We start from the raw sequence: 23159 nt of genomic DNA on the forward strand, positions 1-23159 counted from the left end.
CCGTGTTAGGCCCTAACCAGTTTGGCTCAATGGATAGAGCATCGGCCTGTGGACTGAAGGGTCTCAGGTTTGATTCCGGTCAAGGGCATGTACCTTGGTTGCGGACACATACCCAGTAGGGAGTGTGCAGGAGGCAGCTGATGGATATTTCTAACTCTCTATCCCTCTCCCTTCGTCTCTAAAAAATCAATAAAAAATATATTTTTTAAAATGTTAAAAAAAAAAAAAAGACCATGTTAGAAGAGTTGGGAATGCGTGATGAAGGCGATGACGACCCAGTTCCTCTACCAAATGTTAATGCAGCAATATTACAAAAGCTCATTCAGAGGTGCACCCACCACAGGGATGACCCTCCTCCTCCTCCTGAGGATGATGAGAACAAAGAAAAGCGAACAGATGATATTCCTGTTTGGGACCAAGAGTTCCTCAAAGTTGACCAACGAACACTATTTGAACTAATTCTGGCTGCAAACTACTTAGACATCAAAGGTTTGCTTGATGTTACATGCAAGGCTGTTGCCAATATGATCAAGGGGAAAACCCCTGAAGAGATTCGCAAGACCGTCAATATAAAAAATGACTTTACTGAAGAAGAGGAAGCCCAGGTACGCAAAGAGAACCAGTGGTGTGAAGTGAAAAGTTGTGCCTGACACTGTAACACTGTAAGGATTGTTCCAAATACTAGTTGCACTGCTCTGTTTATAATTGTTACTATTAGGCAAACAGTAGACAAATGCAGCAGCAAATCAATTGTATTCGCAGAATATTGTCTTCATTGCATGTGTAGTTTGGGTACAGATTCCAAACCTATGGCTGAGTTTCTTCCAGTCTGATCAAAAGTATCTTTTTTCTTTGCTCTGAATAAAACTGAATTGTGGGTTCTCTATAAAAAAATAAATAAATAAAAGATGCTCAACATTACCAATAATTAGGAAAATGCAAAGCAAACCACGATGAGATATCACCTCACACCAGTTAGGTTGCCTATTATCAAAAAGAAAGGGAAAAAAAGTGCTAGAGAGGAACACTGGAACCCTGTGTACTGTTGGTGGGAATGTAAAACGGTGCAACCTCCGTGGTAAACAGTATGGCAGTTTCTCAAAAAGTTAAAAATGAAAGGACCATATGATCCAGCAATTCCACTTCTGAGTATCTATCCAAAAGAACTAAAGGGTAGGGCCAGTGGCTCAATGGATAACCCTTCTGACTATGAATCAGAAGATTCCAGGTTCAACCCCTGGCTGGCTTGAGGTTTCCCTTCGCCATCTTTTCTGGGGAGATGGGGAGCTGTTATTGTATCCAAAGAATTGAAAGCAGGGTCTCAAAGAGATATCTGCCTACCCATGCCCCTAACAGCAGTATCCACAACAGCAAAAGGCTGGAAGCAATCAAGTGTCCCCCAAGGGATGAATGAGTAAATAAAATGTGATCTATCCATATGACGAACTATTATTCAGCTTTAAAAAAAGAAGGAAGTGGGTCAATCGGGGAAAAGGGAGACATATGTAATACTTCAAACAATAAAAGGGGGGGAAAGAAGGAAATTCAGGCACATGTTACAACATGGATGCACCTTAAGAACATTATGCTCTGTGAAACAAGCCAGTCACAAAAAGACAAATACTATAGGATTCCACTTTTATGAGGTACCCCAGTGGTCAAATTCAAAGAGACAGAAAGCAGAGTGGTGGGTGCCAGGGGCTTAGGAAGGGGAACATGGGAAGGCAGTTCAGTTTCACACAATGAAAAATGCCTGGGTGTGAAAATGTGGATATACTTAACAGTATTGTACATTTTAAAAAAATTTTTTCTCTGTGAATAACATTTTCATGTGGATTTCAATCTATTGGGATTTTGGCACCAGACTCAACACCAGTCTATGCCAAAACTTTATTTAGTGTTTAGAAGCCCTAAACGTAGTTTCCTTCAGGTTAAAAGGAAAACAAAACAGAACAGAAGCTTCTATAACAGAACCTCATTAGCTTGACACTGGGTATGTTGAGTGCAACCTGGTCTACGCCACCAGTATCTCCTATAGGATTTCAGATAATGAAAGCAACTGGCCAATGACAAAATTTAAAACCTAGGTGAGGTGTGAATTTGCAAAACCCCTTTCTTTGGTGTGACAAAGCACATTCCCTCCAGATATAGTTTCTGCTTCACTCTCATGAAAATCTATCAAAAGACAGCTGGTGACTAATTCATTCTCTCTCCAGTAAAATTACTAGATTTCAATTTCTTAAATTGTGGACAGGTCACGAGAATTCTCGCTTCATATTACACAGTGCTCTACAAAGTATCATACTTTAAAAAGATATTAGCTTGTAAGAACATGTAATATGTAACTTTAAAATGCAACGGGTATGTAATTTTAGAGCGTGCCTTTAACATTTATGTAAAATGTTTTTTGTACTTGTTCAATAGAAACTTATCTGGCTACTGGGTAAAGCTAACAATAAAATTACTGGTCTGCAATGTGTTAAAATATCAAGCTAGCAAGATTTTATTATATCAAATGTTTGTATAATTTCAATGTGAAAAAATTTTTACATATATTTGTTAAGGTCTCATTATAATCAGAGGTGAATGAAGAAAGCCCATGTTCCAAATAAAATGAATCCCGTGATTCTTGATTCCCTTAGAACACTTTTAATGGAAAGGAATAAATGCAACAAGTTCTCAAAACCCTTAACAAGTGCATTTAGATAACCTTTTGGGGGCAAAGAATTCACAAGAAGTTATTTCCAAATCTAAAGACCAGGATGGACTGGGCCAGCCCCTAATCATCTGTATTCAGTGGCCATCACCAGGCTTCATGAGCGTCCAACTATATTCAATGTGAAATAAAAGACACCCAAGTCTCCTGCCAAAATATAGGCTGACTTAGAAGTACAATTTTAGTTTTCTTTTTAAATAAGACATTTCTTGGGGGGGGGGGGGGGGGCGGGAATCAAGCTTGAGGCATAGCAACACTAATATTAGCAAGATAGCAGCCAAAACCTATATGTCCAAATGTAAAAGGCATTAAAGAATAAGCCATAGTATTAGGGAAAATCCACACTGAACAAAATATAAAGTATATGTCTAAACATTTTGAAATTGTTGAAATTGTAATTTAAACCATAAAAGCTGTAAAATTATGCTGGTTTTTTTTGCTAGACATTAAGTGCACCTTTTTCTTCTTCCCCCAAATAAAATCATAGAACTTACTATTTAATCATACCTCAAAGCTTGAGCTTTCTGTCAGCACAAAGCAACAGTGACATAGACATAAAATGCTTATCTCTCTATATAAAAGCCTAATATGCAAATTGTCCCCTCAGGAGTGCCACCAGGAGACCGGGAGTTTGATTGATCACTATAATGTGCACTGACCACCAGGGGGCGGCACGAAACAAAAGACAGCCTGGGCCTGTGGCTGGTGGCCGGCAGCCGGGGGAGGGAGGCCCCAGCTGGAACCCGAAGACCCTGATCGGCCCTGATCACTGACCAGGCCTAGGGACCCTACCTGTGCATGAATTTCATGCACTGGGCCTCTAGTTTGTTAATAATTCTCCTGGCTTATCCAACTTGCAATGCATATGACTTCAAAGACTACAATTTGGGGCAAGGGTATGTAAACTGGAAAAAAAAATTCAAGTTTCAAAACCTGCTCTTAAAATTATTTATAGGACACTCAGGTCATTTTTACTCTTCTATAATAATAAAAGCGTAATATGCTAATTAGACTGGACATCCTTCTGGACAACCTTCTGGACGAAGCCGGGGCTGCGAGGGCTGAGGTGACCGCCGCCACGGTGGGGGCCAAGGCAGAGGCTGGCAGCCGCAGCAGTGGCAGGGGCCAAGCCTCTAGTAGTAAAATAAAGGTGTTGCACTGTCCACCTTGGCATGGTAAGAATGTACATTACCGATGCCAATTTGAGGGACTAGAGATAAGACTTAAAAAGTACTGTATTTCTTAATGGCTGAATAAGGTAATCCTATGTAACAAAAGGCCAATATGCAAATAGACAGAATGGCAGAACAACCAAACAACCAAACAATTGGTTACTATGACATGTGCTGACCAACAGGGGGCGTGTGCAGAACCTGGCGGCCATTGGCCACAGTGGGATGGTAGAGCAGGTGAGCAGGGGCACCAGACCAAGACAGGGTGCCAGTCGATGTCATCTGGGCGAGCCTCTGGTGGTTACTGAAAATTCTTTGCTCCACGTACCACAGTCCCACCTGGCACTCCCACCTGCTGCCAACGCCAACCCCGCTCGCACCCGCTGCCGGTGCCTGGCGCCAGTCCCAATCACTCAGTGCCATCAGTGGGTGCGAGTGGCAGCTGCCAGCCCCCGTTGCCCCTGAGTGCTTCTCCACCTCCCCCTGCTCCTAAGGGGTGATCGGGGGCAGCAGCCACCGCTCGCACCCGCTGCTGGCACCAGCCCCTATCGCTCTGTGCCCTCAGAGTGTGGGAGCGATGGCAGCGGGAGCTGGGCTGCCAGCAGACAGGGGACCAAGGGCTGTGGCAGGAGGGACTGGGCGGGGCCCTAGTCTATATACATAAAAGCCTAAACAACCATCTGACCATTCAACCACCCGACTGGTAGCTATGATGCACAATGACCATCAGGGGGCAGACGCTCAACCCAAGAGCTGCCAAGCTGCAGTGACTTGGCAGCTGCGGTTCTCCGGGTGACGTACCTGGAACCAGAGAGGAGGGAGCCTGATTCTGGGGTGCATCACCCAAGAACCACCCTCTTGTAATCCAGGACCCCTTGGGGGATGTCAGAGAGCTAGTTTCAGCCCGATCCCCGCAGGCCAGGCCAAGGGACCTCGTTAAAAATAAGTTTATGCTCACATTCTGTTAAAGACCTGTTTATAGTCTCAGCACCTAATAGTGTCTAACCAGCTCCAAGAATCCCTATCAGGTTAAATGATGGTACAGTGTTTTTAAAAGGAGCTAATTGCTTCCTTCAGCAACTTAAGTCATTCAGAACCAAAAAATTTAAGAATGACCAAAATCAAATATTTATTTTTATAACTGTATAAATGTGATCCAAATGTGTCCACCACTACCTTTTCGAAAAGAAACATGCTATAAATAAGCAAACTACATCTGTTCACTGATGTGTGTATGAACTCCCGAGGTGTCTCATGGGGGCTTAATTACAACAGACCACTCCCAGCAATACGTTTTGAGCAGAAAGTGTAGAAGGATGTTAAGCCACGTTAGCTTTTGCACATACATGTTGCACCTCTGGCTGATGGTGCAGAAAGATTCTCAGCATTACAGATAAGGTGGGCTGCACCCACCCCTTTAAATGGCCTCAATATCAATGCCAGCGTCCTTGTCATCAGACTTTGCAGCTGCAACTTTCAGTACACTGGCAGTCTTCGAATACACCACCTCCACAGTCTCATCTTCATCTTCTTCACCACCAGAAGGTTCTTCCTTGGCTTCCTTCAACCACTTTACAAATGGTTCTGCTTTGACATGAATCTCTTTGGCAAGTTCTTTTGAAACATATTTCTTTTAGGCCTTTTCTGACCAGCTGATGATGACCTCTCCTTCCAAAAGGTCTGCATCGTACATTTCCTTCAAGATATGTGGAATCTTGGAGATGAGCTGAGCTTGATGCACTGCTGCCACACACTCCGAACCATGAAGAAGGTTGAGCTTTTCTATTGTTGTGACAAAATAGTAGGGAATGGCGCCTGTATTTTTTAATCTGTTCTCTAATCTTCTCATTACAAAGAACTTCAGTCAAAAGAAGAGGTCCCATAGCTTTTACATCCACTATTTCTGCTTCAGCAACCATTTATTTGTCGATAATATCCTCTCCTTCCCTTTTCTTAACAAAATCAAACAGGATATTGGCCCGTTCTTCGACAGTTCTTTCCAAATCATCACTGAGTGTTAGAACTTTTAAAAAATATATATTTTATTGATATTTAAAACATTTTTAAAAATATTTTTTATTGATTTTTTACAGAGAGGAAGGGAGAAGGATAGAGAGTTAGAAACATCGATCAGCTGCCTCCTGCACACCCCCCACTGGGGATGTGCCCGCAATCCAGGTACATGCCCTTGACCAGAATCGAACCTGGGACCCTTCAGTCCGCAGGCCGATGCTCTATCCACTGAGCCAAACTGGTTAGGGAATGTTAGAACGTTTGCATGGCCACTGATTTCATCCATTCTGTGCCTCTGAGCTTCCTCAGTGGTATCCTCCCCCCAGTCATCATCCTCTTCTTCTTCCACAGCATGTGGAGGAGGACTGATTTCATTTGATGGTGGTGGTGGTGGTGTCTCTGCTGGGCACAGAGCCGTTTTCCTTATCTTTGCCCTTCCTATTTTTATTTCTTTCCTGTATTACTGTCACTGTTCTCAGGTGGGTTTTTGAGAATGAGTGTGTGGAGTTTATGATGTGTGTCAAGCATGCCTCGATAACCACAGGCTTTACAATTGGCTATTGTTTGCTTCTTTGGTTTGACATGCAGCTCTGTCTCAGGATTCTCACACTCAGGACAATGAACAAATTTTTTAATGAATCTGTCCAACATGCCTTGCCACCTATTCGCCTCAGGAGATCCATTGACAATGTAACGGTCATTCTTAACATCAAACTGGGTCTGTGCTCCCAGCTCACAACTAAAATATTTGGTGGGATACGTTGGAGGCCCATTAAGCACCTTTGCAATACCAACCATGTTGACCATAACTGTCTTGATTACATTGCTTTTGCCCTCAGCCTTGGCCATCAGGCGGGGCATGTTGTAGCAATAGAACTGCCCTGACACGCTGCGGTTGACATTGACAGACATTGTGGCTTATTGGTGGCTTTATCAATAAGATGAAGAGATCTTTGATTGCAACTTTTTGGTACCTTCCATCTGGAGAAGGGATGACATAACTGCAAGAGTTCTCGGTCTCTGACATGAAAAAGTTTTCGCCACTGAGGTCATAAGCTCCTTGCTTGTATGCGATATTCCCCCAATACAGGTACCAATGGCTGCGCAACAGCTCGCTTTCATCAAATAAAGACATAAACCCAACACTGCTCACCTGGGACTGGGATGAAGTGAGGCGCAGGTGACCCGGAGTCCGAGGAGGGGCAGCGGAGGAGTGCAGCGAGCAGTGGCTGAGCAGTGGCCGAGCAGTGGCTGAGCAGGCACCACGGAGCAGTGGGGAGGGGCTGCCCCAGCGACATCCCAGGTCCAAACCCATTAGCGCCAGGGGTCTGCTGATGGGCGACTTCTCCTCCAGCCAGCAGCAGGCCCTGGGGGGTCGAGAGGGCGGGGAGGTCTGGGGAGGGGGCGTGGGGTCGCCACCGAACTGTACATTTTTAAATGGTTAGCAATGGTAGTTTTTATGTTGTGTGTATTTTATCACCTAACATAACATAAACATTTGTTTAGCCCTGATCAGGTGGCTCAGTTGCTTGGGCATCGTCCCAGGCACCAAAAGCTCACTGGTTCAATTCCCAGTCAGGGTGTGTGCAGGAAGCAGCCAATTGATGTTTCTCTCTATCTCCTTCTCCCTTCCTCTCTCTAAAATCAACAAACAACTTTTAAAAAATGAGTAGCATAAAGAAGTTGTTTTTTTAAAAGGTGGTCTTGGCCCTAACCAGTTTGGCTCAGTGGATAGAGCGTTGGCCTGCGGACTGAAGGGTCCCAGGTTCGATTCCAGTCAAGGGCATGTACCTTGGTTGCAGGCACATCCCCAATAAGGGGTGTGCAGGAGGCAGCTGATGGATGTTTCTCTCTCATCTATGTTTCTAACTCTCTATCCCTCTCCCTTCCTCTCTGTAAAAAATCAATAAAATATATTTAAAAAAAAAAAAAGATGGTCTTGTTCCCTTGCAGTTATAACTTGGGTGGCAGTTATAACTTGGGTGGCAGTTCCTGCCAAAGGCGGTCTTTCCCGTCTCCCAGGACAGACATGATCTGATTATCTGGGAGGGGATTTCGCTCACTGGAGCAGGGACTGCAGAGTTCCGTCCAGATGGACAATTCGGGGACTGCAGAGTTCCATCCAGATGGACAAGTCCTTCTTAAAGGAAGTCTGCAGACACAGCTCTGGCCTCACACCCACTCGCTTCTGCGGTGCTCACAGTCACACAGAGCAGGCAGGGTGGTGTGTCACAGCGTTTTGCACGGGTTTAGACCCGGGTTGCTCCACTCGGCACTGCTAATACCCAGGCAGGAGGATTCGTTGTCTCGGGCTGTCCTGTGCACTGTTGGATGTTTAGCAGATCTAACCTCTAGATGGCAGTAGCACCCCTGCCCCCCCAGCTGTGACAGCCAAAATGTCTGCCGGGTGTCCCCTGGGAGAAAGCATCGCCCCCATTTGAGAACCATTGATTTACAGGGCCAAGGCCACAGAGTCTCCCATTCCTCCCCCATACAGACTTATCCTCCATTTAAGGTCCCCTGAGAGCCACCGCCACCATTTTTGTCCCTGCTCCATGCCCTGGAGCAGAGCATCCAGGGAACATCACTGGCCTCCTGGCCCTCTGGCTCCAGGTGGCTGGGCCAGTGGGAGGCACAGGTGAGAGAGGAGAAGGGGAGAGAGGCCGGAGTACTTCCCCTCCCTCCCTCCTTCCCTCCCTCCCTCCCGTCCTCCCTCTCTCCCTCCCTCCCTGCGCACTGGGTCCTGATGGCGACTCAGCCAGGTTCTGGGAGCACCAATGCCTCCCTCTCCGCAGTTAGGCAGAGGAATGGGGCCAGCTCCCAGGCCGTCAGCCCTGGTGTGCTGTACCCTCTGCAGTCATTTGCTTGACCCCTGCATACCTCTGCGCATAGATTTGTCATTAATTTACTTCCAGTTAGACCTTCTTGACTGGGCCATCTATTTCCTGACTGTTAAAACCAATAACCCCAACGACTTATATGCATGCATATAAGCATAACCAATGGACACAAGACACTGGGGGGTGGGGTGGAGTACGGGCATGTGCTGGGGGGTAGGGGAGGCTGGGGGAAGGTCAATGGGGAAAAAAAGGAGACATGTGTACTACTATTTATAATACTTTAAACAAGAAAATAAATAAATAAATACATAAATAAAACCAATAACCCTAAACTTAGGACAAGAACTCAAACTCAACACCTAGCAGGCTGCAGCTGTGTCCAGGCCTTGCTTCCAGCAAGTTTTTTGCCACCTGCCACCCGAGGAATGTGCCCTTCCCCCTCGGAAACCTCCTGACCCTGGGTCGCTAATGCTCTTAGGCTATATGCCTCCCCACCTCATCCTGCCTTATCCCTGCCCCTGGACATAGGGACTTGGGAGGGAAAAAAAGTAGTTGTACTTCACCCTGTACACATGGACATGGGATTATATTCTGTGCTGCTTCTCATTTTCTTCAATTCTTGGATATAAAACCTATTCAAATGTTTTTAAAACATTATTTTAGAACTTTCATAGGTTGTTTTAGAACCTTCATTTGGTTTTCGTAGAGAAAGTATTCCAGGCATGAGCTGCAGTGTTGGTGGAGTTTATTCCCAATCGGCAGGGACTGGTGGCATTTTTCGAAGCTCTTCGAGGGCCAGGCAAGAAGCTTGCCTTCATCTAATAGAGCTCTCTGGCTGCCCTTGGGCCTTGAGGTGGTGACTTTTGGGTGTTTCCTCGAAAGTGAATAGCACCTCACATCAAATCTTTGTCCACTGAAGGACCAAGAAATGCACTGAGCACTTGCCGTGAGCCGGGCACTGTGGTCAGCACCCTTTACGTGGACAGTTCTATCGGCATGTGGCAGACACAACTCAAACTCAACTTGTCCCAGGAGTTGACATTTCCTCCAAAACTTGCTGTCTGCTTGAATCCCTTTGTCATCAGTTTGGTGCCCAAACCACAAACGTGGGCATTAGCTTTTTATCCTGCATTCGGGCTCTCTCCCGCCTGAGCAAATCTCCCTCCTGGGTATTTGTGATCCTCCCTCTTCTTACTGCCAGAGTTGCCTCTCGCACACACACACCTGGACCATAACCAGATCCTGGTTCTCTCCTGGCCTCCTACCTTCATCCCTAATCCCCGCATTCCTGCCACAGATGTCTTCTAATGTGCAAATGTGAGTATGTCACTCCCAGTTTAATATCCTTCAATTACCCCGAATTACATTAAAAAAGAAGTCCAACTCCTTGGTAAGGCCTCCTAGAGTCTTAATCGGGAGCCTTTGTTCCTTCATTCTAACCTCCAGCCGTAACAAAACGCTCTTTCATGCTTCCAAGCCAGACCACCCTCACCCCAGTCCTCGGCGACTTACCACGTCATGTTCTTCTGATCGCTTGTTTTCTTGTGTCCTTCCACCCCAAGGATGTGGAATGCTTAAGGACAAGGGTAGTGCCTTGTTCACCACGGGATCCCTTGCACCGTGCTTGGCACATTGTGGGCATCCAACAAATGTCTGCGAAGGAAGGAAGGAAGGAAGGAAGGAAGGAAGGAAGGAAGGAAGGAAGGAAGGAAGAAGGAAGGAAGGAAGGAAGGAAGGAAGGAAGGAAGGAAGGGCTGCATCAGGGGCTGTGATGCAAGAGTATTAGAGGCATGGACTTATCTCTGAGAAGCTCCCAGCCCCCTTAGAGATTTGTGATCATAGTTTTAGAACTACTCCTTTTTTATATGGATTTATACTGGGTTTATCATGTTGATAACATGCATCTTATTTTTAAATGAAATATTATTAACGAGGGCATTGCTCTGCATGTCCTATTTTTTAACTACTTGTTTAGGAGAAACTATTAACCCACTTAAAAGACTAATCAAAACCCATTTCTTCTGCACATATAGCTGTTCGAGGTTGTGCAGTTTACCGGCAATTATTCCTCTGGAAGCCCACATTTAGACACCTGCAGGCAGAACTTTTACTTTCAGGACCTCCTACGCCACTCCTCACTTTAGGTCTCCTCTCCCCGCCTCCCCCCGCCCCCGCCCCTTTTATGTCTTAGCTTTCCCATCGCAGAGCAGCACAGAATAACCCAAAATGTTTTGCCTGGCAACTTTCAAAGAAAAACGAAAACCGGGACCTAAGAGAACACAATGATTTTCCAAGTGCCCAGTTAAGACCCGGCTCCTTAATCATCGCGAGTGATGCTCCAATGCTTCTCAGAAGTGAAATCCGTTCACTGCTAGTTCTTACTGCCTCGCGTGTTTCCTCAATCGCGATGCGTCATCAGGTCTCCAATCGGTTTGGCACTGGACAGAACGTGGAGGTAAATAGGACGCACAGCATAGTAAACTCATCTCCCCCGAGTTGTTATTAGCGAGGTAACAGAATCTTGTGACTAGTGGTCATAATACAGAGGTTTCCTCGCATGGCTTATGATCAAGCCCATTAAAGAATAAAATAAAAGCCCACTAGCGCTGCTGGAGCCTGGGGGGGGGGGGGGGGGGGGGAGAAAGCATCGGTGGGCGGGGCCTAAGCTGGAGGAGGCGGAACCGGGGCTGGTGGGCGTGGCTGACGCTGGAGGAGGCGGAGCGGACACCGGTGGGCGGGGCCTAACGGGGCCCCGCGAAACCGCTGCTCCGGCGACTACCGGGCCTCCCTGCCGCCCGGTGCACTCGCGCGGGCGCCTTCGAGTGCGGCGAGCACCACAGCGAGGGGGCGAGGCCAGGAGGCCGCTGTTCGCGCCGGTCCGCGCCCCGCCGACCGCACTAGTTGTTGCCATCCGTTTCAAACGTGCTCTTTCCACGCCTTATTTGCCCCCCTGCTCTCTCCGTCCCGCACCTCCACGGTGAGCACCGGTCCGTCCCTGCAGCCGCAGCCCCACGCCCCCTCCACCGACTCGGCTCGGCTCTCCGGGCCGGAACCTCGCTGCTGCCGCCGCCGCCACCCGGCCAGAGACTGACGTGAGCCGGAGCGCGACAGGGAAGAGTGAGACGAGGCCCCGCTCAGGGAGCAGAGATGCGGGAGAGCGTTAGGGCACGTGAGGGCGCCTCGGCCAATGGTAGGCCGCCTAGCGGGAGGGGGCGTGGCCGGGCCGGGGCGGGGCGGGCGGGGCGGGCGGCCCGGGATCGGCGGGCTGGGAAGGGGCGGGGCGGCCCGGGGGTGGGGAGGGGCGGGGCGGCCCGGGGAAGGGGCGGAGAGACGCCGCCGCCGCCGCCGCCGCGGCTGCCGCAGCCTCTGGGAGCCTGGAAAAGGGGAAGCGGGAGCGAGCGAACGGCTCAGTCCCCGGGGCGGCGGCGGCGGCCGGGAGGGCGCGACGGCCGGGGCGGGGGCGCTACTGCTGCTGAGGGGCCGGCAGCAGGAGCGGCGGCGGCGGCGGCCCGCACCAGCCATGCCGAATAAAAACAAGAAGGAGAAAGTGAGTCGGGGCCCGGGTCACGGGACGGGCCGGCGGGAAGGGGAAGGGGCCGCGCGGAGGGCGGCAGGGAGCTGCCCGGGAGCGGGGCGCGGCGGGGCTCGGGGTCCTGCGCCTGGACCCCCGACGCCGGAGTCCTGAGGGCTCTGGGGGCGCCGGTCTGCCCGCTCCCGGGGCGGGGGCGGGGGCGGGGGCGGGTCGCGCCGGGCCGGGGGGTCCTGACGGCCGGCATGGGCACCCGGGGCGGCGCGCGCGATGGGCGTGAGGGGGCAGGTGCGGTCGCGGAGGTGGTTGACCCAGCCTCGCGTACCTGGAAATGGGGTTTCGGGGTGCGGGCTGCGGGCGCCCGTGAGGGGCCCCGGCCGAGGCGAAGGGGAGCGAGCGGACCCCGGTTAGTGCTGCGGAAGAGCGGTCTGCTCTCCGGAGGGCCGCCCTGGACCCCGAAATGCTGTCATGATCGGGGTGGCGGCGGGGGTGGCCGTGAGCGGCTGTGGGTGCTGCGTGTGCGTGGGGGTGGCGGGGTGCTTCTGCTTCAGGTGGAGCTCTAGCGTTTCGGTGTCACCCCAGAAATGCCCGCTCCCGGGGCTTCGCTGGGAGGGAGGAACGGGATGAGATGGGGATCTTTTCAAAATGCCGACAGCGCTGTGTACATGTGGGTTTACCTGTTTCCGCTTAAAGTTTTCAACCCAAGTACGTACAACGGGGGGGGGGGGGGGGGGGGGGGGCGTCGCAATACTGTATTTCTGATTAAACAGTATGATGGAGGATTTCTGGACGGTGTTGATTGAACCCATTGTAATTGTATGAGTCCGTTTTTAAACTGTGTTTTGATTTATCTGTTGTTCAGCCGTCCCAAACTTGGAGAAGCCTAATTAATTCTGCTTGACGTTTCCCAGGAAGTACCAAAAGCAGGAAAAAGTGGAAGAGGTTCAAAAGAAGCACAAGACACCGTAGAACCAGAGGTAACTATTCTCAGATACTCACTTTCTGCTTTTTTGTGAACAGCTTTGAGGTTAGGCTAGAAAAACCGAGGCTGAGAAAACGTAGGGTTTTGTAATGTTCCCCTATGTGAGATTTTTTTTTTTTCTAGTGTCTTTCATCACCCTCGTTTTAAGTTACTTTGGTTTTTATTATTCTACTCTGGGTCAATAAGACTGCTTCTATGACAGTGGTGCGAATTGGTGCTGCTAGTATTTTCAGCTCCGTTCCCCCCACCTCAAGCCTGGGAGCCATCCAGTGGAGACTGGTGTCATGGCCTCTCTCCCACCCGCCCAGGGTTCCTTTCAGCTCTCATCCTGCCCCTTCCTTTGCAGGTGCCAGGTCCCTCTCTCAGCAGCTCCTTCTCCTTCCACCGCCTTGCTGTGCCAGATGCTGCTGGTTTCCTGGGCCGGCTCCTTGATGTCTGATCCCCTTAGCCTCTTTCCCCAATAGTGTTGCTATATTTTGGTGTATCTGGTTTGGGTATCTAGACAAATAAAAGAGTAATATGCTAATTAGACCAGGAGACCTTCCGGACATCCTTCCAGACAAAGCCATGGTGGTGGGGCTGAAGCAGAAGTGGGTAGGGGCAACCATGCTGGAGGGGGGGGGGGCAGTTGGGGGCAAGCTGGCTGGCGGGGGGCGGGGGGGGGGGGGGTGGGCAGTTGAAGGTGATCACGCCGGCAGGCAGAGTGGTTAGGGGTGATCAGGCAGGCAGGCAAGTGAGCAGTTAGGAGCTGGACATCCACCAAGGGGTCCCAGATTGGAGAGGGTGCAGGCTGGGCTGAGGGACAAAACCTCCCCGCCCTGCATGAATTTCGTGCACCGGGCCACTAGTATTTATATAGTCTTCTATCTTTCATATTTTCTTTCTGTCTGTATTGGCCAATTCTGACTTCTTTTGCTTCCTGACTTTGGGATCATTGTGGAACAGCTGAAATGCCCGGAGAAGGTTGTGTCTACCCAGCGAAGTCAATGTAGTCCCTGACACAGTTGTGCTTTGAGAGCATTTGCAGAGCCAGCCCCCGGCATTGCCTTTTCTTCCTTGTGACTAGGCTCAGGGTCCAGGGAGCTGTCTGGAGCCAGGCAGAGCTAATAGGCCCTTTTGAATCATTGGGAGCAGAGAAGCTGCTTGATGCAGTGGCCTGGTTCTCCGCCAGAGCCGGATCCTGGAGGTCTCTGGTCTTATCACAGATGGCAGTAATTTGCCAATGTCAGACCCCTTCCTATAAGCCAGATTAGAGTGAGTTCAATTCTGCGTGGCCATTATTTGCAGTATCCTTTCTTTGAGCCCCAGGCTATCTTGGATGTATTCTAAGCATTCAGCAGGTGGTTTATTCCAGCAAATCTTTTGCCCTCCCCAAATCAAAACACAGAAATCCTAAAGATTCCTTAACTATCTGTAGTTAGGGATTGTCTACGCCAGTCTTTTCCTGCCCTTTCCTTATAGCAGCCAATCAAGTTTTACTGTTCCCGCATTTGACTTGCTTACTTCCGGGTCACTCTTGACTACATTGACATAAATGGAATTTAGTGTCTCTGAGAGGGTGCTTTTTGTTTTCTTTTTATTAGTTTGTGGATCTTTCATTAAAACTGCTAAGACTTCCTAGTGCTCCCCAAGCCTTTCTTGCTCACATACCTGCTCCTCTCACTGTTCTCATCACAAAGAAGTATCAGTGGGTATGGTTCTTTTATTCCTGTTTTAGTGGAAAGAACCTGACTATAAGGATGGATAATATGAAGTTTGAGCCTGAAAAAGCTATCAGTAACTGAAAGATACCAAAGCCACTAATATGTAAAATGTTTTTAAGGTGGACTGAGTTCCCAGAATGTCAGTTAAGGAAGACACTTGAGGTGTGGCCTGCATTGTCTGATGTGATGCCCCAGTTGTCTTTTTGTGTCTTTTCTGGTGCTACTGTCTTGAGAGGTGGAGCTACAGAGCTTGAAATGACCCCTAAAAAATACTGACCTGCCAGGTCCTTCAATACTCCCTCATAAAGATACCAGAGGCAACATGGCATATTAAGCATGACACTAGCAGATGACTGTGTGAATTATTTTTCAGGAATACAAATTGAGGCACTTAAGTTCATCTGAACTTTGAGTCGAACCTTACTTTTTTATTGTTGTTGTCTCCTCTTAGTCTTCATCTCGCTTCTTCACATCGAGTTCCACCCACTTAGCAAACATGATTGACTCAGGCAGGTGAATTAAGCCATTACTGCACACTCTTTTCCTCTCCTGCCTCTCGGTATTACCCCTGAACTTGAATATTTTCACCTGAATGATTTAAATCAATTTGCCGTTCCCATGTTGCTTTTCAAGCCTTTTTAATATCACATCCTCCTTCATTCAGCCCTTTGGCTCAGGTTACCCTGTGAACACACTTCTGTTAGGATGGCTACAACCTGAGAGTGTGCAGAACAGGTATCCAGCCAGGTCAGGTTGGCCAGATTTGGGTATAACCCCCACAGAGAACATGCCCCAGAACGTGGCCTGCGGTGCAGTTATTACATGGATCTGAATGCGGGGAGGTTGACACTATAGTCCTGGCTAGTTATAATCCAGCCTCACAGGAAGAGGAGCCACTGGCTTACACTGCGGAACGTTTTTTGGTTCAAACCAGGAACATCTGATGGCCTGGGCTTTTAGTAAGGAAATGAAGTCCTGAGGTAACGGATAGAGTGGTATAGGGAAAGCAGTTCAGCCTGGGGATTGGATGATGAAAATGCTGATCCCTGATGGTTGTAATCAATGACCTAACTTCTGTGGCCCTGTTTTCCTCACCTCTAAAATGACTTGGTGAGTTTCAGATTTGGCCATTTTTTTACTATACGGGACTAGGTGCGACTCCTCTTGAAACAAGTTTTCCCTGTAATATGTGTGACAGGCTATATCTTTCAGTGCAACAAAATACTGGTCATAACTGCTGCTGTGCAGTTTTTGCCTGTTTCTAGAAATTTCTGCTTCTTGAATAATGTGTATTGGCACATTTTTCTTTTTTTTTTTTTCTTTTTCAAATAGAATGTTTACATTTGACTTGCTAGTTCAGCTGTGACCTGTCCTGGAAATAAAAATTTCTGCCCAGTACCTACTGCTGGTTCATTTCACGGCACACTTTTAAGGAGTGAGGCCACAAATGGGCTCACGGACCGCTTGCAGTGGGGTACTCTGGAGGCTGACGGAGAAACTCATCTTTGAATAGCTGTTCTTGGTGTAACACTCACATCTGTGGAAACATAACTGGGGGCATCTTATGCATATTTAGACTCTTAATATGTTGCCCAGAGAGTCTTAAAGGCCATTTTGGAATACTAGGCCACGCGATGGTGTTTTTGTTTTTTAATTTGTGTGCTGTGCCCAGAGTTATGATTTAAAGTGCTAATGCTTTGCCCAGCCAGCATGGCTCAGTGGTTGAGCATCATCCTATGAGCCAGGAGGTCACGGTTTGATTCCCTGTCAGGGCACATGCCTGGGTTGTGGGCTCTATCCCCGGTGTGGGGCGTGCATGAGTCAGCCAATCAATGATTCTCATCATTGATGTTTCTATCTTTTTCTCCCTCTCCCATCCTCTCTGAAATGAATAAAGATATATATTTAAAAATATATATAAATAAGCCCCGCTGGCATGGCTCAGTGGTTGAGCATTGACCCTTAAACCAGGAGGTCATGGTTCGATTCCTGGTCAGGGCTCATACCCGGGTTGCGTGCTGGATCCTCAGTAGAGGGTGTGCAGGAGGCAGCCGATCAATGATTCTCTCCCACCATTGATGTTTCTATTTTCTATCTCTCTCTCTCCCTCTTCTTTCCTCTCTGAAATCAATAAAAATATATTTTAAAAGTATATATATATATATATATATATATATATATATATATAAAAATAAATAAAGTGTTAATGCTTTTTGTAAAGTGATTTGCTTTAAGTACATTAAAGGTTGTACAAGTGTTGTTCCCTAGTTGTGCATTTACATATCCTGCCTCAGCTTAGTTTTTGTTTGAAAGTCTCTACAGCAACTCTTACATAATATGTGTTGCTGGAAAGAAAGCTGGGCAATCCATTCTCCAACTTGATAGCTCATTTTGACACCTACCTTTGGTAATAACTTCTTCCTCTTTATAATCTGTCTCTTTACATTCCCCTGCCTCCACCCCTTGGTATCCCAGAGACAGGGAACCAGGCTAGCTTAGAGCCCATAGGTGTAGGGCGTGGAGCCATGTTTATAAACTAACAACTGAAATTTTGAAAATATGTATTAACTCATGTAATAATAATAACACCTGTTACATGTTAACGTAAATAACATTTTTATGGAAAATACCTTTCCAAGAGAAAGTTTTTGACTTTCTAGTCACTTGTCTCTGTAGCAGGAATTTTAACCAGAGTTAGAAGAGGACAAGGAAAGTCATTTTGTTGGCAGGTGTGTTTTCTGGGGAGGCAGCTGTGACTGTCATCCTGGGAGGGTAGGGTCCCTGATTCCCCGCCCCAGAATACCAAAAGCCACTCTCTGTGGGCTCAGTTCTGAACTTGGGGTTCTGTTGGGGGCCTCCCACAGCACATTTTCAATCATTCTCTTCCCAACTTTTTCCTATACAACCCTAGATTGAACTGTAGAGTAACTCAGAGATGACCCAAGGAATAGTACTTTATATATATTTTTTAATTCATGTGTAATTAATTCCCCATTTTTAATTGGTTCACTCCCCCCAGCAGCTCCATTGAGGAAAGATGAGGCTCTGCGGAGAAGATGGTCAGGGATGGGAAGGTATTTGAGTTCGGTGGAGGGGAGCCAGGAGCTTTACCTTCCTTGGGGCAATGGGGAAGCAGTTCTTCCCCGAGCTGTCCCCTTTCTAGTGCCCACTCCTGTCCTGCTTCCAAGCTAGACGCTTGGTAGACCCTGGGTGCCTCCCGTGAGACCTGCTGCTCTGGGGCAGGCATCCCACCCTTGGTAACCTGTGTGGGGCCGGTGCTTCCCCGTAGTCCTGTGCTCTGTAGGAAGTTCACCATTGTCCTTGGCCTTCCCCAGGAGATGCCAGTAGCCCCCCACCTCCTCCAGTAGGACAACCACAAGTGACTTCAAACTTTACCAGATGCCTCCTGGAGGGCAGAATGGCCCGCTGTAGAGATCACTGCTCTAGAGACCCCTCCACAGAGTACATTAGCTTGTAAGTCATGCCCAACACGTATATGTCTAAGAATAATGTCTCCTTCATTTCAAGCAGCAGTGCTGAGGCAGAAGGGGTGTCAGCACCTTTACAGTCTTAAAAGTTAGCAAGGACCCAAAGAGCTTTATTTAGTGGGTTATAGCTGTCAGATAGGTTGCATATTGAAATTAAAACAAAGTTTAAATATTCATTAATTCATCTAATAATAATCTCACACCCATTACATGTTATAAATCACATATTTTTATGAGAAATAACTATAAAATTCACTGAGAAAATGGCATTGCACTGTTTTTGCAGGTCTCTTTAATATCTGGTTTAATAGAAGAAGCTGGCTTCTCAAGTCTGCTCCTGCATTCAGTCTGTTTTGGTCACTTGTCTTATAGTCAGTGAAAAATCGACATGATGGTTATAAAGGCAAATTGTGTCTTAGTACTGTCATAAAAACAATTGACCCCAGAAGGGGCCTTTGAGAATCACTGTGGATCCTCTTCCAGTCCTTTGTACTGCCCATCTGAATCCTTTCATCCTCTTAGCTGCAACTCAAGTTCATTTATCCTGAGATTTAAGAGGGATTTTTCTCCCCATTTTGGGTCATATTTTTTCCATCTTTTAAATATGAGTAGCAATTATTTGCTCTATTAATTATCATTTGTACTGCCTGGGATACCTTGATTTGCCTCCCTAACTAGATTAAGTCCTTGAAGATAGCATTTAACTTGATGCTTCTTAGCACTTGCCATTTTTGTTAGGGCCTGGAGGCAGGAGGTGTGTATGTGGAGAGGCACCCTGCAGCATCTGTGAGAGCTGGGGGGTCAGTCTGCCACCAGCATGAGTCATGGTGACATTTTCCTAAGTCACAAGGAAATTTCATCTGAACGATTTCAGCTATAAAAAAGCTCCAAGATTCTCTAAAACATTGGGAACCCACCAAGGTCAGGGTACCAGGGTGTCTGCTTCGGCACAACATTATAGGTAATCGTCTTGCATTTTCTGGTCATTATCTCAGTTTTTGTTCAGCACAGACTTCCCTGCTTTTTGGTCAGGTTGGAGAGCAGCCTGTGCGGAAGTGCCGCTTCCCAAAACCAAACCCGTCTTTGTTTTCTCCACCTGGGGGAGCAAGAGAACAAGCCTAGAGGTTAAACTCTCCTAGAAAGTGCAGTATTGGTTGAGGACATTGGATATTTTTTTGTTTGTTTTAAGATGAGGTTTATTATGGCTATAAAGGGGAGTTGCCCTGAGTTTGTGCTGTGTTTGCCAGTGGGACTGTCAAAGTGTCTGGGAGCTCTGCTCTGTTAGATCTGTGCTGTGCAAGACGTCAGCCTCTGGCATGTGTGTCTGTTGAAATCAATGAAAATTAAATGAACTTTAGAAATTCCGTTCCTTGTTCATAGTAGCCACAGTTCAAGTGCTCAGGAGCCACATGTGGCTAGTGGCTGCACTATTGGTCAGCAAATATAGAACATTTTCTGCTTCATAGAAAGTTCGATCAGACAGAGCTGCCTTACACCTAGCTGTGTTTTCCAAAATATTTATAATGTGAGTATATTTAACTTCGTTAGCTATCACTTTTTTAAATATGAGATAGCAAATTTAAGATTAAATTTAAAGGAAAAGAAGACACATTGGCAAAGGAGAAGAAAGTGGATAAAATTAGGGAATGGAGGAAGGGGAGAAGGAAAGGGAATTCAGTGGTAAGATGAGAGGGAAGCCCTGTCATCACTTGGTCTGGAACCCCCATGTCCTGAGGCCCTGATACGCAGAAGAAGATCTGCTATTCCCATAGGAGTGGGCCTGGGGACCCAAGGGAAAGTGTCGTCCTCTACTTTCTGTGTAGACTTTTTGTCTTTATCAAAACACAGGGTTAAAAAATGAAATAGTTTTGCCCTACCTGGTTTAGTTCAGTGGTTGGAGTGTTGGCCTGTGGGCTGACAGGTTCTGGGTTCAGTTTCAGGTTCGATTCTGGTCAAGGGCACATACCTCGGTTACAGGCTTAATCCCTGCCCCTGTCAGGGTGACACATTGATGTTTCTCCCTCTCTGTCTTTCCCCCTCCCTTCCACTCCGTCTAAAAATCAATGGAAAAAATATCCTTGGGTGAGGATTAACAAATATATTTAAAAATTTAAAAAGTATGAAAATCTATAGTTCCCATGTCACCTAATCCACTGTCAGCGTATGGCAGAGCAACTTCTTCCTACTGTTGTGCTGATTGGCCCTACATCCAGGACCTCCTCCTTTCCCGGGAAGCAGAGGTGTGTGGTAGAGGGTGGGCTCCCCAGCCGGACCCTCCTGCTCATGGGACTGGTCTTCCTTCTACCTCTCTGTCATTCTCCCTTTATATTGGCTTTTCTCTTTCGTGTTGCAGATTGTGTGCTGAATGCCATTGTGGGTGCTGGGGATTCGGTGCAGGACACAGAGGGTGCCTGAACCCCTGTGGCTCACTTTCCGTGAGTGCTGTGTGCACTAGTTTTCTCAGGGGCACTGGTGACGTTTGGTGTGAGGGCATCTCACACTTTGCAGAGCAGTAGCTCTGGGGCTCTGGACACCAGTAGCTCCCTCTGGTCATTGTGTTATCAAAACTGTGCTCACAAGTTTCCAGAAACCCCTGGTAGGGCAGGACCACCTCTGGCAGCCCCCTTGCTAGAGACCCAGGTGGTCAGAGATGGTCTTGCCAAGATGGTGATGGTGTTAAAGGTGGGGGCAGAATGTGAAGAAGGAGCCAGTGGTGCAAAATCTGGGAAAGGGTGGTCCAGCAGTGGAAGCAGCTAGTGTAAAGGCTTTGCGGCACACGGGAGCTTGTGTGTCCTCCAGAAAGAAGGCTAACTTGGCTGAAGAGAAGCGAGGGTGGCTCAAGCAGGAGGGGTGAAGTCCGAGAGATGGGCAAGGCAGGGTCCAGTAAGATCTTGTCAGCAGCCATCAGCAGGGTTTTGGGTTTTTATTCTAAGGATGATATGAAACCATTGAGGAATTTTGAGTAGGGAAGTGAGACAACCTGACTTAAGCATTTAAAAGACCTCTGCAACAGATCCTTTGTAGGAAATAGAGGAGCAAGAATTGAAGCAAGGAGACCACTAGATGACAAGGCCCGCTCAGATGCCTGCTATCTTGTCTACACCTGCGAAGACGAGGCCCTGGTACCTCTGGCTGTGGGTTCTGGACTTGGATGGCTTGTCAGCTGACTGCTTGCTTTACAGGCCTGAACTGAGAGCTGGCTTTTGTGGCTCTGACTTTTAGAGACCAGAATGCAGAACTTTGCTCAAAAGGAGTAACGCTCTGGCACTAGCAGCCTTAGTTTTCCCTAAAGAGTCTCGTTTCTTTGAAGAATACCTTTTCTCTCTTCATAAACACCTGGTTCACCTGTTGTGCAAATGTTCAGTGGCTATGGACAGGTCACTATTCAAACCAAACACTAAACTCCTTTTCCGCTCTGTGACTTACTCCATGATTTACTCCCTCCAGAGTTTCTGAGTCCTGAGCCTCTGGGGGCCTCTGTGTGGGCAGATCACTTGCCTTCTACACCTTGCCACACCCACCTCTCCGTCTGCTTTCTACTCCCAGACATTTGTTGAATGCCCTTGTCCTGAGGTGCACCAACGACTCCCCATGCAGATTTTTCTTATTGGAGGTTTTAACTTCCCCATTCTTTCATTACCACTTGTAATGGGGCTCACGTGGTTTGCTGATTGGTGTGAGTGCATGGTCAGTCTTGATCAGGAAAATCTCTGTCCTTCCCTTATTTTCACCTCTCAGCCAGGGATTGTTGGCTTAATGTAGGGGTCAGGAAACTTTTTCTGTAAAGGGTCAGATAATAAGTATTTTAGACTTTGAGTGTCATACAGTCTCTGTTGCAACTACTCAACTCTACTATTGCAGCAAGTGAGTAACCATAGACAACATGTAAACTAATAGCCATGGCTGTGTTCCAATGACACTTTATTCACAAAATAGACAAGGGGCCAGATATGGCCCATGGGCTTTAGCGTGATGACCCCTGGCCTAGTGAAATCCAAATCAGGTTCGGTACTTAGAGGAACTTTGGCAGAAGCTGGGCACTGTTGTTACTTTGTGGGTCTCTGCATGGACTCTTACCTGAGACCAGCAGTGGTTATGCTCTGTGAAAGAAGTATCCCTTTGTTTTGGTTTTTTTTACTCCATTCACCATCTGGAAGCTATTGAGAGACCAGTGGTTTGACCTGCCTAATCCTACCTAATAAAAGAGAAACATGGTAATTAGCGTACGACCGCTACCCTTCCCATTGGCTAATCAGGGCGATATCCAAATTAACTGCCAGCCAAGATGGCAGCCGGCAGCCAGGCAGCTGGAAGCAAACATGAGGCTTGCTTGCTTCAGTGAAGGAGGACTCCAACGTTCCCCGCCTGCCTTGCCGGCCTCTCAGCTGGCAGTTTGAAACATTGTAACAAATATAGAAGCTAAACAAAACCCCAGAAACCAGCTTTCAGCCGGCCGGGATCTCAGAGCTGGAGATGATACAGTGTTTCGATTATAGAACCAAAACAAACCAGATACCTGCTTTCAACAGCAGAGGCCTTGGCCCAGAATAAAAAAAAAAAAAAAAAAAAAAGGAGCGGTTGGGAGTTTCAGTCACCCACCAGCCTGAAAACAGCCCTCAGCCCCTCACCCAGACTGGCCAGGCACCCCAGTGGGGACCCCCACCCTGAAGGGTGTGTGACCAGCTGCAAACAGCCATCATCCCCTCATCCAGGCTG

General features: G+C 47.6%; 1 protein-coding gene, 1 long non-coding RNA gene and 2 pseudogenes across 5 annotated transcripts in view; 2 read left to right on the forward strand and 2 right to left on the reverse strand.

Moving 5' to 3' along the window:
• Positions 1-233: 233 nt before the first annotated feature.
• On the forward strand, positions 234-650 carry LOC139007359 (S-phase kinase-associated protein 1 pseudogene; annotated as a pseudogene).
• Positions 651-5305: 4655 nt separating this feature from the next.
• Positions 5306-6813, reverse strand: LOC139001802 (eukaryotic translation initiation factor 5-like; annotated as a pseudogene).
• Positions 6814-7089: 276 nt separating this feature from the next.
• On the reverse strand, positions 7090-11171 carry LOC139001812 (uncharacterized). The gene is made up of 3 exons (XR_011470108.1): positions 11124-11171; positions 10254-10394; positions 7090-7268 (listed from the first exon to the last, which is right to left on the reverse strand). It is a non-coding gene; the product is annotated as an uncharacterized lncRNA (long non-coding RNA).
• Positions 11172-12110: 939 nt separating this feature from the next.
• LOC139010083 (serine/threonine-protein phosphatase 2A 56 kDa regulatory subunit gamma isoform-like) overlaps positions 12111-23159 on the forward strand; it is a 137792-nt gene continuing 126743 nt past the window's right edge. For all 4 annotated transcript variants that reach the window (XM_070414190.1, XM_070414195.1, XM_070414202.1 and 1 more), the window contains exons 1-2: positions 12111-12288; positions 13182-13247. In XM_070414190.1, the coding sequence (XP_070270291.1) occupies positions 12262-12288; positions 13182-13247 (93 nt within the window). In that variant the 5' untranslated portion in view covers positions 12111-12261. The remainder of the gene's footprint in view (positions 12289-13181; positions 13248-23159) is intronic.

Source organism: Myotis yumanensis, unplaced genomic scaffold, assembly GCF_028538775.1.
Source record: "Myotis yumanensis isolate MYYU_CA2020_CCGP unplaced genomic scaffold, mMyoYum1.0.hap1 SCAF_1, whole genome shotgun sequence".
In the NCBI taxonomy this organism is placed as follows: domain Eukaryota; kingdom Metazoa; phylum Chordata; class Mammalia; order Chiroptera; family Vespertilionidae; genus Myotis; species Myotis yumanensis.